This window comes from Ranitomeya variabilis, chromosome 2 (genome assembly GCF_051348905.1).
Source record: "Ranitomeya variabilis isolate aRanVar5 chromosome 2, aRanVar5.hap1, whole genome shotgun sequence".
Lineage (NCBI taxonomy): Eukaryota > Metazoa > Chordata > Amphibia > Anura > Dendrobatidae > Ranitomeya > Ranitomeya variabilis.
In genome coordinates, this window is record NC_135233.1 from 441,387,542 (window position 1) to 441,405,599 (window position 18,058).

At 45.0% G+C, this 18,058-nt stretch overlaps 1 protein-coding gene across 3 annotated transcripts in view; it reads left to right on the forward strand.

The window, feature by feature from the left end:
* LOC143806502 (embryonic protein UVS.2-like) overlaps window positions 1-17,841 on the forward strand; it is a 207,906-nt gene extending 190,065 nt beyond the window's left edge. For all 3 annotated transcript variants that reach the window (XM_077287107.1, XM_077287109.1, XM_077287108.1), the window contains 3 exons: window positions 15,277-15,395; window positions 15,963-16,185; window positions 17,732-17,841. In XM_077287107.1, coding sequence (XP_077143222.1) covers window positions 15,277-15,395; window positions 15,963-16,185; window positions 17,732-17,745 — 356 coding nt within the window. In that variant the 3' untranslated portion in view covers window positions 17,746-17,841. The remainder of the gene's footprint in view (window positions 1-15,276; window positions 15,396-15,962; window positions 16,186-17,731) is intronic.
* Window positions 17,842-18,058: the final 217 nt, after the last annotated feature.

Below are 18,058 nucleotides of genomic sequence, written 5' to 3' on the forward strand. Positions count from 1 at the left end.
GGCTGGATCTGAGCACACAGTATGTCTCTGAATACCTCAGAATTCATTCGGCTGCTTCTGTCCTGTGTCACATCATCAATAAACACTAGTGACCCAGTGCCACTGGCAGCCATGCATGCCCAAGCCATCACACTGCCTCTGCCGTGTTTTACAGATGATGTGGTATGCTTTGGATCATGAGCTGTACCACGCCTTCGCCATACTTTTCTCTTTCCATCATTCTGGTAGAGGTTGATCTTTGTTTCATCTGTCCAAAGAATGTTATTCCAGAACTGTGCTGGCTTTTTTAGATGTTTTTTTTTAGCAAAGTCCAGTCTTGCCTTTTTATTCTTGATGCTTATGAGTGGCTTGCACCGTGCAGTGAACCCTCTGTATTTACTTTCATGCAGTCTTCTCTTTATGGTAGATTTGGATATTGATACGCCGACCTCCGGGAGAGTGTTGGTCACTTGGTTGGCTGTTGTGAAGGGGTTTCTCTTCACCATGAAGATTATTCTGCGATCATCCACCACTGTTGTCTTCCATGGGCGCCCAGGTCTTTTTGCATTGATGAGTTCACCAGTGCTTTTTTTCTTTCTCAGGATGTACCAAACTGTAGATTTTGCCACTCCTAACATTGTAGCAATTTCTCGGATGGGTTTTTTCTGCTTCCGCAGCTTAAGGATGGCTTGTTTCACCTGCATGGAGAGCTCCTTTGACTGCATGTTTACTTCACAGCAAAACCTTCCAAATGCAAGCACCACACCTCAAATCAACTCCAGGCCTTTTATCTGCTTAATTGAGAATGACATAATGAAGGAATTGCCCACACCTGTCCATGAAATAGCCTTGGAGTCATTTGTCCAATTACTTTTGGTCCCTTTAAAAACAGGGTGGCACATGTTAAGTAGCTGAAACTCCTAAACCCTTCATCCAATTTTAATGTGGATACCCTCAAATGAAAGCTGAAAGTCTGAACTTCAACTGCATCTGAATTGTTTTGTTTAAAATTTATTGTGGTAATGTCCATAACCAAAATTAGAAAAATGTTGTCTCTGTCCAAATATATATGGACCTAACTGTATATAATATATATATGTAACATCTGTCCTGAAGGCAAGTTGCACCTAGGTGTTAATAGGTACTTCCTTGGGGCTAGTAGAAATTGTGTCTCCATATCTCACCAGGAGGTCTAGCTAGGGCCAAGAAGAAAGGTAACACTTGACACCTCCTAGCTCTTGGAGTGGAGGTGCTAATTGCAGCCTGAGGTTATCTATTTCTGGGAGAGCTGTTACACAAAAGATCTCAAGAGAAAATAATGTATTCATTGGGGGCGCAACCGTGGCCCAATCAAACAGGCAGCAGTTATGATATTGACCTAAGGGGCCGGTCTAGAAACCTGACCTCCAGACCAAAGTTATAAATTTAGGCTGCAGACAGAGAATTGTGTTCACATGATGGGGGCAGCCTGAGAAGCTCATGTGATCCAATCTACATTCATCCTACCCTCAGGGAGCAGAAGGCAACTACCAGTTAGATAACTTCTGTAAGTTTCTCCTGTTTATTTTGATACTGTTTTGCATAAGTTGTATGTCTTTTTATTATCATATTTTTATACTTTTTCCTTATTGTAAGCATTGAACCTTTTGTTATTATTAAAGTATAAAACTTTAACAAGTTGAACCTTGAATGTTCTAAAAGAATCCATAGCCTAAGGTGTGTGAGCCTTATGAGTGATAGACATATTTTTATTAGTATTATTAGTATTATTTTCGGGACTCATCGCCTGTGTATTCGATGAGTGGTGGCAGCATGTATGAGCGGGTGTGTGGCCTGGGTCGGTGTGTGATTTATGCTCCCATTACAGCATAGGACAGAGGTTGAATGCTGGACTGAGAGAGGGGAGATAGATTAACCCTTGCAGGCACAACCCCAAGTCACATGTGAGAGCAGACACGTGACGAATAAGTGACACCACGGAGAAGGGATCTGTGGCAATTGGTGGCAGAGCGGTGGGATAGAATTGCTTCTATTAGAGCATTAGTGCATGGTTTAAGCAATTATTCCCTGTACTAAAGAATTGGTATCCTTGCAAAGAGTGCACTAGTTCTTCAAGGTTCAACTCAGTGCTTACTTAGACATACTTGCAAACAGTTTCCCCTCCCCATTTTTCTTTTCTATCTTTTATTTGGCAAAGGCTGTTCATCGATATGGCAGCCCAGTACAAGAACCTGAGCAAAGAGGCTCTGACCGGCTTCTGTGAGCAGAGAGGAATAGAGACAGCCGACAGATTCAGGGAGCGGCTGACATGTTCCTTGATTGAGCATGACATGGAGCAAAGTGCTGAAGCATCTGGCCAAGCAGAGAGTCCACCTCAGAGAGACCCAGCAATGCCAGCTCTCGCACCGGAGATAACTGCTGGAAATGCCAGTGCTGAGGAGCCTATGGACTATACTTTACAAATGGACTTACAACGGCTGGGAACAAGTGATCCCAATCTGCGCATGCAGCTTATTCTACACTACCGACAGGCTGCAGAACGCCAGGCTGAGAGAGAGGCTGCAGAACGCCAGGCTGCTGCTGCAGAACGCCGTGACCGGGCTGAGAGAGAGGCTGCAGAACGTCGGGAGGACAGAGCATTCCAGCTTCAGATGGCTCAAATAGAGTGGGGTATCGGTCCTCAGATAACCCCCTCCCAGGACATAAATCTAAGGAGACCATGTCTTGAAAACTTCCCTGTGATGGAGAAGGATACAGACTTAGATACTTTACTTCGGGGGTTTGAAAAAACCTGCAGGCAGTATCATCTACCCCGTGAGCAGTGGGCACAGTATCTAACCCCAGGGTTGAGAGGCAAAGCCCTGGAAGTTTTTGCTGACCTCCCACCAGAGCTAGATGCAAACTATGAGGCCATAAAAGAGGCCCTGATCAGGAAATACAACCTGACACCAGAAGTGTATTGTAGAAAGTTCCGGAACCTATAACGTGGATCAACGGACAGCTATGCGGATGTTGTGAGCACCTTGAGGACCACGTTCCACCAATGGATTATGGGACTTCCTGTTAACAGTTTTGAGGACTTAACGGATCTTATGGTCAAGGATCAATTTCTCCACCTGTGCCCCACGGATGTACGACAATTTGTGTGTGATCGGGAGCCACAAACTGCGGATCAGACTGCAAGGATTGCGGACTGCTATGTGGCTAACAGGATGCCTGAGGTGCAGAAGCCATCGGGATTCAGCTGGAGGGGAGGTAAGCCAAACGGGGACCCTTCTCCCTCTGCCGGCCGATCACCAGTGCTGTCCAAGCCCACCTTCTATGGGGCCCCGGGGAATAGACATTCTCTAGGCGATGCACGCCAGTGCTTCTCCTGCAACAAAGTGGGACATGTTAGCGCTGTCTGCCCTGATAGGGAGAAATGCCCAACTACCACCACAAAGCCGTCTGTGCCCCCACCGTCTGTCCTCTTTGTAGCCGGCTCTGATGCGAGGGCGAATGAGAACTGCCAATCTGTCACTGTTGGCAGTAAAGTCACCATTGGTCTCAGAGACACTGGGGCAGAGGTGACCCTGGTGCGTCCAGCCATGATAACCCCTGCCGATATCATACCAGGAAAGACTATGTCTATAACCGGGATTGGAGGGGTCAGCCCTGCCGTGCCCATGGCCCCTGTGTACCTGGACTGGGGAGCAGGGAAGGGACTGAGGGAAGTGGGAGTATCAGAGGCTATTCCCACCAATGTGTTGCTAGGCACGGACCTGGGGAGGATGGTGTCCCACTATGTTCCTCCCTTGCAAGTAAATGATGCAGAGAAGGTGGAAGAAAGTGACCCACCTGAGATTCCGTGCGAGGAGGGAAAATGTCCCAATGCACAGGACTGTAATTATGTGGCAGCTGTGACCCGGAGTCAGACTGCGGCTCAGACTCAGGCCCAGAGATTAGAGGAAGAGTCTCAGACAGAACTGCCAGGACAGGAGGCCCATACTGTGGTCCCGGAGCCTCCATACATGGCAGACCCACCAAGGTCCCTGATAACAGACACTGAAAACTCAGCTTCAGACCAGGGCCTGGCAGTCACACTAGTCCAGGGCCTGCAGGGTGACTGTCAGAGCTTCCAGGAGGCCCTGCAGACAGATGTCAGTCTGGAGGAGCTCAGATGTCTTGCAGACCGACCCCCTGCTGCTTCTGACAAAGAGAGAGTATACTGGGACCAGGGCAGACTGTATACAGAGACTATCCCCACGGATACTACAGAATCTTGGGACTATGAACGGCGGCTTATCGTCCCTTATCCATTTAGGGAACAATTATTGAGGATTGCCCATGAAATTCCTTTGGCCGGACACCTTTGAATACAAAAGACTAAAGGTACCGTCACATTAAGCGACGCTGCAGCGATAGCGACAGCGATGCCGATCGCTGCAGCGTCGCTGTTTGGTCGCTGGAGAGCTGTCACACAGACCGCTCTCCAGCGACCAACGATGCCGAGATCCCCGGGTAACCAGGGTAAGCATCGGGTTGCTAAGCGCAGGGCCGCGCTTAGTAACCCGATGTTTACCCTGGTTACCAGCGTAAAAGTTAAAAAAACAAACAGCACATACTCACCAGCGCGTCCCCCAGCCTCTGCTTCCTGACACTGACTGAGCGCCGGCCCTAACAGCAGAGCGGTGACGTCACCGCTGTGCTTTCACTTTCAGTTTAGGGCCGGCGCTCAGTCAGTGTCAGGAAGCAGAGGCTGGGGGACGCGCTGGTGAGTATGTGCTGTTTGTTTTTTTAACTTTTACGCTGGTAACCAGGGTAAACATCGGGTTACTAAGCGCGGCCCTGCGCTTAGTAACCCGATGTTTACCCTGGTTACCAGTGTAAAATATCGCTGGTATCCTTGCTTTTGCTGTCAAACACGGCGATACACGGCGACCTAGCGACCAAATAAAGTGCAGACCTTCTAGCAGCGACCAGCAATTTCACAGCGGGATCCAGATCGCTGCTGCGTGTCAAATACAGCGATATCGCTATCCAGGTCGCTGCAACGTCACGGATCGCTGGCGATATCGCCTAGTGTGACGGTACCTTAAAGCTCGCCTGACACATAACTTCTGTTGGCCCAAGATGGGGACAGATATTGCCAATTACTGCCAATCGTGTGTAGTCTGTCAGAGAGTTGGGAAGTCCGGGAATATACAGAAAGCTCCATTGATACCACTGCCTGTGATCGATGAACCTTTCCAGCGAGCGGCTGTGGATATCATAGGGCCACTTGCAATCCCTTGCAGATCTGGCAAAAAGTACATCCTCACAGTGGTGGACTATGCTACACGATACCCGGAATCTGTGGCACTGTCCTCCATCCGAGCAGACAAAGTGGCGGATGCTTTACTGACTGTGTTCTCTCGTGTGGGTTTCCCCAGGAAAATGTTGACCGATCAGGGAACCCAGTTCATGTCTGATCTGATGGAAAGCCTCTGTGAAAGAATACAAGTACAGCATTTTATGGCCAGCGCCTATCATCCCCAAACCAACGGACTCTGCAAGCGTTTTAATGGAACATTAAAGCAAATGCTCAAAATGCTGGTGGAGACTGAAGGGAGAGACTGGGAGCGGTACCTCCCCCATCTGTTGTTTGCCTACATAGTTACCCCAGGCGTCTACTGGATTCTCCCCCTTTGAACTGGTTTATGGGAGGAGGGTCAGGGGCCCCTTGATTTGATTAAGGACTGTTGGGAGGACAACCCCAGAACTACGGGAGTCTCAGTGGTCGAATATGTACTGCGGCTCAGAGAGAGAATGCAAAAACTGAGCAACGTGGCCCATGAGAACGAGACCTAGGCCCAAATCAACCAGAAGGTCTGGTACCAAAGTAATGCCAGACCGAGGGCCTACGAGGAAGGGCAGAAGGTTTGGGTGTCGGTCCCTATGTTACAGAATAAATTGCAGGCCGCATGGGAGGGACCATATACTGTATATAAGTGGCTGAATGATGTTAATTATGTGGTGACACTAGATGAGCATGCAAAGCGTCAGAAAGTGTTTCATATAAATATGTTGAAGGCTCATCATGCCAGGGAGGCCTGTGTCTTACCTGTCTGTAGCCTGCCTGAAGAGGGTGAGGCTGATCTGTTACTGGATGTGGGGGCCGGGACTCAGTACATGGAGTCCCTGGAGTCAGCAGAGTTTAACCCTGAGCTATCCCACAGTCAGAGGTCTGAGCTGATGGGGGCGCTCAGCGAGTTCACCGAAGTCTTCACTGGGAGGACACACTTAGCGGTTCACCATGTGGACACTGGTACTAATCCTCCAGTACGGCAGTCTGCATACTGTGTGTCAGCAGAGGTGAAGGCACCCATGAGGGAACAGGTAGAGGAGATGCTGAAACTCAAGGTGATACAAAAATCCCAGAGTGCCTGGGCCTCGCCTGTGGTTCTTGTCCCAAAAAAGGACTGTACTACCCGCTCTGTGTAGACTACAGGAAATTAAATGTACTGACTACATGTGAGGTCTACCCCATGCCGAGGATAGATGAGCTGTTAGAGCAGCTAGCTAAAGCATCGTACCTTACCATCATGGACCCGAGTAGGGGATACTGGCCGATACCCCTGACCAGAGAAGCTCAGGAGAGGTCTGCCTTTATAACGTCATTCGGGCTGTTTGAGTTTCTGGTGATGCCCTTTGGTATGAAGAATGCCCCTGCGACCTTCCAGGGGTTGGTCAATCACTTATTGGAAGGATGTGATGGTTTTGCCGCCGCTTATCTTGATGATATAGCCATCTTTAGTGATTCTTGGGAGGAACACCTCGTACATCTTTCGCAGGTGTTGCAAAAGCTTAAAACTGCAGGTCTTACTGTTAAGCCAGGGAAGTGTCAGGTAGCCATGCGGGAAGTACAATACCTGGGACACCGGGTGGGGGGAGGACTGCTAAAACCTGAGCCTGGGAAGGTAGAAGCCATTACAGCCTGGGCCACCCCACGAACCAAGAAGCAGGTACTGTCCTTCCTGGTTAACGCAACCACAGATACATCACTCACTGTATACCAAATAATCCATAACCAAAAAATAAAATAAAAGATTATTATATAAATCTATATTACGCCAGTGATATGTGTTCTGTGGAGAAGGGTGTGGGAACCCACTTAGCAAAGATAGCAACCACAGCCAGTATAGAGCCACCCAGAGATACTACCAAGCAGAGATAAGATATAAAATGCCTTTATTTAAATTGGCAGCAATATAATATAAAAAATGTATAAAATATGACAATTGTGCGCACACCAGGAACAATGTAATATAATAACAAGATAAAAATCAATAAGGGAGATGATACAGGCTGACCCACTTATATTAAAATATCAGGTTAATATAACCTCCAAGGGGATAAAATAAATAAGTATGATATATATTAGGACTCAATGTAGAATATTATAATTTCTGACTGTGTATGACGCCTATGTATATATATATACACACACATATACACATACACTCAGGCTCATCTATTTGACCATTTAAATCATAAAAGTATATAAATATGTGAAGACCACTATATAATAATACTATGTGTAAAATAATTTTATATGTATAAAAATAAAAATAAAAAAGTGCCACGTGGTAAATATTAATAAAGTTTATGTACTATGATATATATGTATTGTTTCTCATAATCTATGTGCAAAAATAAGCAAAATAAAGTGCAACATGCAATGCTGTGCAAGACCCAAAAATTTATATATATTATTATAATATCCGCACCAAGTGCACAAATGCGGACATGAATACTAGTAAGAAATACAAAAAGTGCCAGTGACAAATCAAATGACTAGAAATTACAACACAATACCACAGTGTCTATTTTATATAGCGTTGCTTGGATGTGCAACACTAGAGTACAGATAGTGGCAAAGTCCCATAAGGATATCAGAAGTGCTGATTAAATTTGAACTGGAATAGAGTCCCATAAGGATAACAAAAACACAATTTAATACAATTGGAGGAGAAATACAATAGCACAATATACCTGTATAAAGGGTCAGCCAGGTCCCATATAGCGCTATATGGGACCTGGCTGACCCTTTATACAGGTATATTGTGCTATTGTATTTCTCCTCCAATTGTATTAAATTGTGTTTTTGTTATCCTTATGGGACTCTATTCCAGTTCAAATTTAATCAGCACTTCTGATATCCTTATGGGACTTTGCCACTATCTGTACTCTAGTGTTGCACATCCAAGCAACGCTATATAAAATAGACACTGTGGTATTGTGTTGTAATTTCTAGTCATTTGATTTGTCACTGGCACTTTTTGTATTTCTTACTAGTATTCATGTCCGCATTTGTGCACTTGGTGCGGATATTATAATAATATATATAAATTTTTGGGTCTTGCACAGCATTGCATGTTGCACTTTATTTTGCTTATTTTTGCACATAGATTATGAGAAACAATACATATATATCATAGTACATAAACTTTATGAATATTTACCACGTGGCACTTTTTTATTTTTATTTTTATACATATAAAATTATTTTACACATAGTATTATTATATAGTGGTCTTCACATATTTATATACTTTTATGATTTAAATGGTCAAATAGATGAGCCTGAGTGTATGTGTATATGTGTGTGTATATATATATACATAGGCGTCATACACAGTCAGAAATTATAATATTCTACATTGAGTCCTAATATATATCATACTTATTTATTTTATCCCCTTGGAGGTTATATTAACCTGATATTTTAATATAAGTGGGTCAGCCTGTATCATCTCCCTTATTGATTTTTATCTTGTTACTAGCTGTACTACCCGGCTTCGCCCGGGTTAATGACTGCTGTTAGCAAAATAGAATGTGTTAACAAAAATTTATTCTGCACACAAAAACCACAAAACAAATAGATAGAAATGTAATTATTAAAAGGCAAAAACTAAGCAAATAGAAGCATTTCACAACATATATTAGCTTTGTTATACTGAGAATGTCTTTGTTGCCTATATTAACCAATCAGAGCTCAGGTTAATTAACTGTAGCAAAATAGAAGCTGAGCTGTGATTGGTTGCTATTGGCAGCCTGATAAATCCCCAGCCAACAGGAAGCCCTCCCCCCTGGCAGTATATATTAGCTCACACATACACATAATAGACAGGTCATGTGACTGACAGCTGCCGTATTTCCTATATGGTACATTTGTTGCTCTTGTAGTTTGCTTATTAATCAGATTTTTATTTTTGAAGGACAATACCAGACTTGTGTGTGTTTTAGGGCGAGTTTTATGTGTCAAGTTGTGTGTGTTGAGTTGCGTGTGGCGACATGCATGTAGCGACTTTTGTGAGATGAGTTTTGTGTGGCGACATGCGTGTAGCAACATTTTGTGTGTTGAGTTGCATGTGACAGGTTAGTGTAGCAAGTTGTGTGCAGCAAGATTTGTGCATGGCGAGTTTTGCGCGTGGCGAGTTTTATGTGTGGTGCATTTTGAGTATGTGCAAGTTTTGTGTGAGGCAACTTTTGCATGTGGTGCAACTTTTGTACATGTGGCAATTTTTCTGTGTGTGCAAGTTTTGCATGAGGTGAGTTTTCCATGAGGTGAGTTTTGCACGTGTGGCGAGTTTTGCGTGAGCCTAGTTTTGCATATGGCGAGTTTTGCATGTAGCGAGTTTTGAGTGGTGACTTTTGTGTTTCGACTTTTATGTGGCGAGGTTGGTGTGTGTGTGTGGTGAAATGTGTGCTGAGGGTGGTATATGTGTTCAAGCACGTGGTAGTGTGTGGCGCATTTTGTGTTTGTGTTCATATCCCCGTGTGTGGTGAGTATCCCATGTCGGGGCCCCACCTTAGCAACTGTACGGTATATACTCTTTGTCGCCATCGCTCTCATTCTTTAAGTCCTCATTGTTCACATCTGGCAGCTGTCAATTTTCCTCCAACACTTTTCCCTTCACTTTTTCCCCATTATGTAGATAGGAGCAAAATTGTTTGGTGAATTGGAACGCGCGGGGTTAAAATTTCACCTCACAACATAGCCTATGACGCTCTCGGGGTCCAGACGTGTGACTGTGCAAAATTTTGTGGCTGTAGCTGCGACGGTACAGATGCCAATCCCGGACATACACACATACATACATACACACATTCAGCTTTATATATTAGATATACCTGTATGTAATCTCCTGTATATAGTATATACCTGTGTGTCATCTCACCTATATATAGTATATATCTGTGTGTCATCTCCTGTATATAGTATATACCTGTATGTCATCTCCTCCTGTATTAGCCCTCGTTCACACGTTATTTGGTCAGTATTTTTACCTCAGTATTTGTAAGCTAAAATGGCAGCCTGATAAATCCCCAGCCAACAGTAAGCCCACCCCCTGGCAGTATATATTAGCTCACACATACACATAATAGACTGGTCATGTGACTGACAGCTGCCGGATTCCTATATGGTACATTTGTTGCTCTTGTAGTTTGTCTGCTTATTAATCAGATTTTTATTTTTGAAGGATACCAGACTTGTGTGTGTTTTAGGGCGAGTTTCGTGTGTCAAGTTGTGTGTGTTGAGTTGCGTGTGGCGACATGCATGTAGGGACTTTTGTGAGATGAGTTTTGTGTGGCGACATGCGTGTAGCAACTTTTTGTGTGTCGAGTTGCATGTGACAGGTTAGTGTAGCAAGTTGTGTGCAGCAAGTTTTGCGCATGGCGAGTTTTGCGCGTGGCGAGTTTTATGTGTGGTGCCTTTTGAGTATGTGCAAGTTTTGTGTGAGGCAACTTTTGCATGTGTTGCAACTTTTGTGCATGTGGCAATTTTTCTGCGTGTGGCAATTTTTCTGCGTGTGCAAGTTTTGCGTGTGGCGAGTTTTGCACGTGTGGCGAGTTTTGCATGTGGAGAGTTTTGCGCGTGGCGAGTTTTGAGCGGCGACTTTTGTGTTTCTACTTTTATGTGGCGAGGTTGGTGTATGTGTGGTGAAATGTGCACTGAGGGTGGTATATGTGTTCGAGCACGTGGTAGTGTGTGGCGCATTTTGTGTGTGTGTTCATATCCCCGTGGTGGTGTGATTATCCCATGTTGGGGCCCCACCTTAGCAACTGTACAGTATATACTCTTTGGTGCCATCGCTGTCATTCTTTAAGTCCCCCTTGTTCACATCTGGCAGCTGTTAATTTGCCTCCAACACTTTTCCTTTCATTTTTTCCCCATTATGTAGATAGGGGCAAAATTGTTTGGTGACTTGGAAAGCGCGGGGTTAAAATTTCACCTCACAATATAGCTTTGACGCTCTCAGGGTCCAGACGTGTGACTGTGCAAAATTTTGTGCCTGTAGCTGCGACGCCTCCAACACTTTTCCTTTCACTTTTTCCCCATTATGTAGATAGGGGCAAAATTGTTTGGTGAATTGGAAAGCGCGGGGTTAAAATTTCACCTCACAACATAGCCTATGACGCTCTCGGGGTCCAGACGTGTGACTGTGCAAAATTTTGTGGCTGTAGCTGCTACGGTTCAGATGCCAATCCCGGACATACATACATACATACATACATACATACACACACACACACACATTCAGCTTTATATATTAGATTATATTACATTGTTCCTGGTGTGCGCACAATTGTCATATTTTATACATTTTTTATATTATATTGCTGCCAATTTAAATAAAGGCATTTTATATCTTATCTCTGCTTGGTAGTATCTCTGGGTGGCTCTATACTGGCTGTGGTTGCTAACTGTCCTTCCTGGGTACGGCTGGCTACTATAGGAGGTTTGTACCAAACTACAGTGCTCTGGCCAAACCGTTAACTGATCTGACCAGGAATGGACTTCCTAAAATTGTCTCCTGGAGTCCTCAGTGTGAGGAATCATCTTCTGCCCTAAAGTCGGCATTGGTTAGTTCACCCGTCCTTCAGGCCCCAGATTTCACTCACCGGTTTGTAGTACAGACAGATGCCAGCACCTATGGGCTAGGTGCAGTTCTCAGCCAGGTGAACCAACAAGGAGAGGAACACCCAATTCTGTACCTAAGCAGGAAACTCCTGCCCAGAGAAGTGGCTTATGCCACCATTGAAAAGGAATGTTTGGCAATTGTGTGGGCTCTGCAGAAGCTGCAACCATACCTCTATGGGCACAACTTCACCATGATCACAAATCATAACCATTGAGTTGGCTCAACAGAGTAGTTGGGAAATTACTTAGATGGAGTTTGATACTTCAGCAATATGATTTCACAATTCAGCACAAGAAGGGAGTTGATCATGGCAATGCTGATGGCCTTTCTTGCCAAGATGGGGCAGAACCAGATACGTGCTCGGGAGCTGACCTGTAAGTCAACCCCCATGCACGTTGATAAGGAGGGAGGTGTGGTGAAATATGTGTATATATATCTATATGTGTGTAGTGACATATGTCTAGGGTTATATGTGTGACTAGTGATAATGTTATATCTGTCCTGAAGGCAAGTCGCACCTAGGTGTTAATAGGTACTTCCTTGGGACTAGTAGAAATTATGTCTCCATATCTCACCAGGAGGTCTAGCTAGGGCCAAGAAGAAAGGTAACACTTGACACCTCCTAGCTCTTGGAGGGGAGGTGCTAATTGCGGCCTGAGGTTATCTATTTCTGGGAGAGCTGTAACACAAAATATATCAAAATAATGTATGCATTGGGGGCACAGCCGTGGCCCAATCAAACAGGCAGCAGTTATGATATTGACCTGAGAGGCCGGTCTAGAAACCTGACCTCCAGACCAAAGTTATAAATTTAGGCTGCAGACAGAGAATTGTGTTCACATGATGGGGGCAGCCTGAGAAGCTGATGTGATCCAATCTACATTCATCCTACCCTCAGGGAGCAGAAGGCAACTACCAGTTAGATAACTCTGTAAGTTTCTCCTGTTTATTTTGATACTGTTTTGCATAAGTTGTATGTCTTTTTCTTATCATATTTTTATACCTTTTTCTTATTGTAAGTGTCATGCTCGCACCCAGACTGGTTGGCGCGGGCGTGCGGGGGAGTGGCCCCACTGGACCACAGACCAAACCTCCCTGGAAGGGACGTAACTAAGTAGCTTCCTAGGTGTTCGCTGGAGCCTCTGATGGTGAGGTCAGACTTGTGCAATAGGAAGCTACCAGGTACCACTCCAGGGTGGAGTCTGGTTGTGGCTGCTGATCCCACCGGGGAACGGAACATAGACAAGCAAGCGGGCACGGCTGGCACATAGGCAGGCAGACGGGTACAACAGGAACACTGTCAGGCAGGCGGGCACGGCTGGGTCTCTGGAAAGGCAGGCGGGCACGGCTGGCTCTCTGGCAGGACTGGTGGACAAGACTGGTACACTGGAAGAACCGGTAGGGACCGGTCTGCAGGCAGGTATGTAGAACGGGTAAGAACCTGTTCAGACACGAGGACCTAGGAATAAGTAGATAAAGACCGCAAGAGCGGATGCAGAGCGAAAGCACAGGAGCTAGAGCCAAGAACAGAAATGCAGGAGGCGGAGCCAAGAGCTGGAGGCGGAGCCAAGTGAAAAAACCGCAGGAGGCGGAGCCAAGAGCTGGAGGCGGAGCCAAGTGCAGACAGGCAGGAGGCGGAGCCAAGTGCAGACAGGCAGGAGGCGGAGCCAAGAGCTGGCGGCGGAGCCAAGTGCAGGAGCCAGGTAGAACCGCAAGGAGCGGAGCCAGGTAGAACCGCAAGGAGCGGAGCCAGGTAGAACCGCAAGGAGCGGAGCCAGGTAGAACCGCAAGGAGCGGAGCCAGGTAGAACCGCAAGGAGCGGAGCCAGGTAGAACCGCAAGGAGCGGAGCCAGGTAGAACCGCAAGGAGCGGAGCCAGGTAGAACCGCAAGGAGCGGAGCCAGGTAGAACCGCAAGGAGCGGAGCCAGGTAGAACCGCAAGGAGCGGAGCCAGGTAGAACCGCAAGGAGCGGAGCCAGGTAGAACCGCAAGGAGCGGAGCCAGGTAGAACCGCAAGGAGCGGAGAGGAGCTGCGGGAGGGGTCTCTGCAGCAAAGCTGAGTAGAGCCACAAAGAATGTGGAGAGAAGCTGCAGCAAGGGATAACTGCAACAGCAGAAGATAAGCTGAGTAGAAAGGAGCAGAAACGCAGAAGTGAGGAGCAGAGGTAAAGTCACAAAGGTTCAGAGCAGGCAGAGCTGCAAGAGTGCGGAGTGAAAGCAGACTGAGAATACAAGGAAAGACAACAGGGAAGGAAGCCAAAGACTAGGAGACCGAGGTAAGACTAAGTGCAGACAAGGCAATGGAACAAGACACAAGGACAAAGACACTGGGACCAGGATATTCTGCCTCCTGGTGGGCGGACAACAAGACCAAGGAAATAACACAGAGAATCCTCCAGAGAGGGAGTAACTCAGAGCAAGGCCAGGCAAACTCAGAAGCAAGACACTAACTGAGCTAACACATTGCACAGGCCCAGAACACTGGGTGGAGCTGCACTATATACTGGAGGTCTCCTGGCAATTGGTCAGGAACAGATTGGACAGATGCACCTGATTCCTATAAGAACCAGAGAGTTCAGGCGCCGCCCCTCTATACACAGAACTATGAAGCATGCAGAGAGCAGAGACACAGAACATGGAGCTGGCAAGAAACAGAAACCACATCATGACCTGGAGCAGTGGGTAAGATAGTGTGAGAAATGCGAGGCCATGCCGTGATGCCAGCAGAGTTGTTACAGTAAGCATTGAACCTTTTGTTATTAAAGTATAAAACTTTAACAAGTTGAACCTTGAATGTTCTAAAAGAATCCATAGCCTAAGGTATGTGAGCCTTATGAGTGATAGACATATTTTTATTAGTATTATTAGTATTATTTTCGGGACTCATCGCCCGTGTATTCGATGAGTGGTGGCAGTGTGTATGAGCGGGTGCGTGGCCTGGGTCGGTGTGTGATTTATGCTCCCATTACAGCATAGGACAGAGGTTGAATGCTGGACTGAGACTGGGGAGATAGATTAACCCTTGCAGGCACAACCCCAAGTCACGTGTGAGAGCAGGCACGTGACGAATAAGTGACACCACGGAGTAGGGATCCGTGGCAAACACATTCCACTATGCAATGAAAAATAATTTGCAACTGGAATATTTAATTCAGTGATATCTAGGATGTGGTACTTTAGTGTTCCCTTTATTTTTTGAGCAGTGTATATATACATATACAGAGAGAGAGAGTTTAGCAACTTTATTTATCATATTCCCTGTTTTTCTTAGTTTGTGTATCCCCAATTCTATACCCCAAAGTCTCTGTTATCCAGGTAGCCACCATTATTATTTCTGTTACTCCCCCTAGTGGACTGCGGCGGCACCTACACTGCCGATAACGACACCGTCACATCTCCCTGCTATCCAGATCTCTATCCGAACTTGTCAGATTGTATCACGACAATATGGGCTCCTGAAGGCTACCAGGTAAGATGTATAATTACCGTATAATATAATTAATTGATTTGCATAATGCAGATGTATTTTCTGTTTCACCGATCCCCTATCTCCATCCATGTCCATAATGAAACTGGTCTTTTCTGGGTTCGTTGAACCAATGTGTTGAGACTTTCGGCTAAGATGTCTCCTATACACAGCAAACATAGACATGAGGGATTCCTACTCTCCTGTCTCTGCGCAGCACATTATCAGCAACAGCAGCATGGAGGACATTATACAGTAGTACTGAGCAATGTAGCTGTGAATCCAGCAGTGGGGGGTAATATAGAATACTTAAGAGAAAGAAGCAGGGCAGTTTCTGTGTCCTCTTCTTGCTCTGCCTCCCCCATCCATAGACTGTAATCTGACTCCTCAGTTATCTCTGGCAATCCCTCTTGTATTAAGCAAGTCAGGTTTTAGCTGTTTTTCACAAACTCCATTGTGTTGATTCCCGGGTGGCTATAAGAGTGCCAAGTGCTGCACCTCCTATATCATGCAGTAGTGTATCAGTAATACCCGCTAGTAATACCTTATGTTCCTGTCACCATTTAACAGATTTTCCTGAATTTTACAACTTTCGACGTGGAGTATTCCAACTCCTGCCTCTACGACTACCTTATCATCAATGATGGCGGCAGAGCAGATTCGCCATTACTGGGCAGATTCTGCTGGAATACACCCATTCCTACCATCATCTCCACCGGGAATGTTCTCCTGTTACAATTCCGCAGTGACAACTGGATAAACATGGCCGGCTACAGCGCTGACTATTATTTTGGTAAGAAGTTGCTGAGTGTTCATGTAGACTTGGGATATTTTTTCATGGGTTATGATTATGGTAAATTTTGCAACTTATTTTCTTTTCTATATTTTTTTTAACCTTTAATTAGTCTTATATTTTTTTTACCTTTTAATAATTGTTTTTTTTTTTTTACATTACTCATTAGTTACCGCATGTACACCAAAGGAAATAGTTGCGGTCTGTTGGTTTTGCAGTATTTTGTACTAAAAAACTCAACTAAACTCAGGACTCCATTCACCATTTGTTAAAGGGGTTGTTCGTGGCTTTAAGATTGATGGTCTATCATTAGGAACAGCTGATCGGCAGGGTGTCAGGTGTTGCACCCCCACCAACCAGACATTGATGAGTTATCCTAAGAATGCCTATGTTAAATGTGTTTAAGTGTTAACATCCTGTACAACTCCTTTAAGTCACTTGTCTTTTTTTTTTGTCTTATGGTATGCGTTTAGGGTTTTTTTCCACCAATTTCCAAATGGCACACGTGATTCATGAATGTTGCCGGAAAAAAAAAATAAAAAAGCTATTTGTGTTGTTAGCTTTTTTTATATCAAAAAGTCAGATGTCCTGTAAAGGCGGCATTAGAAAGACATAAATAGATGGAACCAGCCACACAATATGTATAAACCCATATAGCAAACAAAACACATATAGCAGCGTAATAAAAAGACAAATGTAACTACTGTGTATAGAACGGATCATGCACACTGATTATACGTGTGGCAGAAAAAAAACGAAATTAAGAAGCGATTAATAGCAAGACCCACCACAACACAGTGATAAGGGGTCAAAAATATCTCCTATAGGGCAGCAGACCCCACAACATAGAAAATGCAACTTGATACATAACGTGTTAGGCTACTTTCACACTGGCGTTTTTTTTTCAATACGTCGCAATGCGTCGTTTATGGAAAAAAACGCATCCTGCAAAGTTGTCTACAGGATGCGTTTTTGCCCCATAGAGTAACATTAGCGACGCATTGACACACATTACAACCGTCGTGTTACATGTAACTTTTTTGCTGCTGACGGTCCGCTTTTTCCGACCGCGCATGCGCGGCCGGAACCAAGCCCCCACCTCCCCGCACCTCACAATGGGGCGGCGGATGCGCTGGAAAAATGCATCCGCTGCCCCCGTTGTGCGGCGCAGAGAACGCTAGCATCGGTAACCTCGCCCCGACGCTCTGCGACGGGCCGAGCCCGACGCTAGTGTGAAAGTAGCCTTAAGTGCAAAAAGATTCTGTGGCATATATGGGTGTCCAATAAGGTACACCAATAAATAATATAAAAATAAATTAATATATAAATATTACCATAGTAAATACAACAAAAAATAAAAACCAAGGAATAAGGGGATATGAAGGTGACACAAAATTGACACAAATCAAACGCAGGCAAAAATGACCAAAAAACTAGACCATAAACAGGTGCAATTGCAATAATGAATTGGGGCCCCAATCTTTACTTTTGTAGAGTTTTAGAAGTTTTTGCAATCCTTCCCATTGTTTAATTTCCTATTTTTCAGTGCCGTCTTTATAGGATTACACACATTTGGAGGGAAGCCTGCAGTTGCCACATTTCTGGAGGAAATTTTGATTTTTCCAAATCTAAACTGCAATAAAATGCCTTTCAGTGTCAGTGTCTGAAATAATGTGTCAGTTCTGTGTGAGCCGAGATAGAGTTTAGTAATAAACAATCAATATGTAATATCTTGTTGGTTATGAGCACTTGCTTATGGCATATTAGAGCAAGAAGTCATGTCACTTCTAACTACTTTACACTGCTGTTCTGCTTGTTTGGAAGGTCTATCTTTCAAATCCATCAGCTTTACAGTCAGAACTTTTTTCTGCAA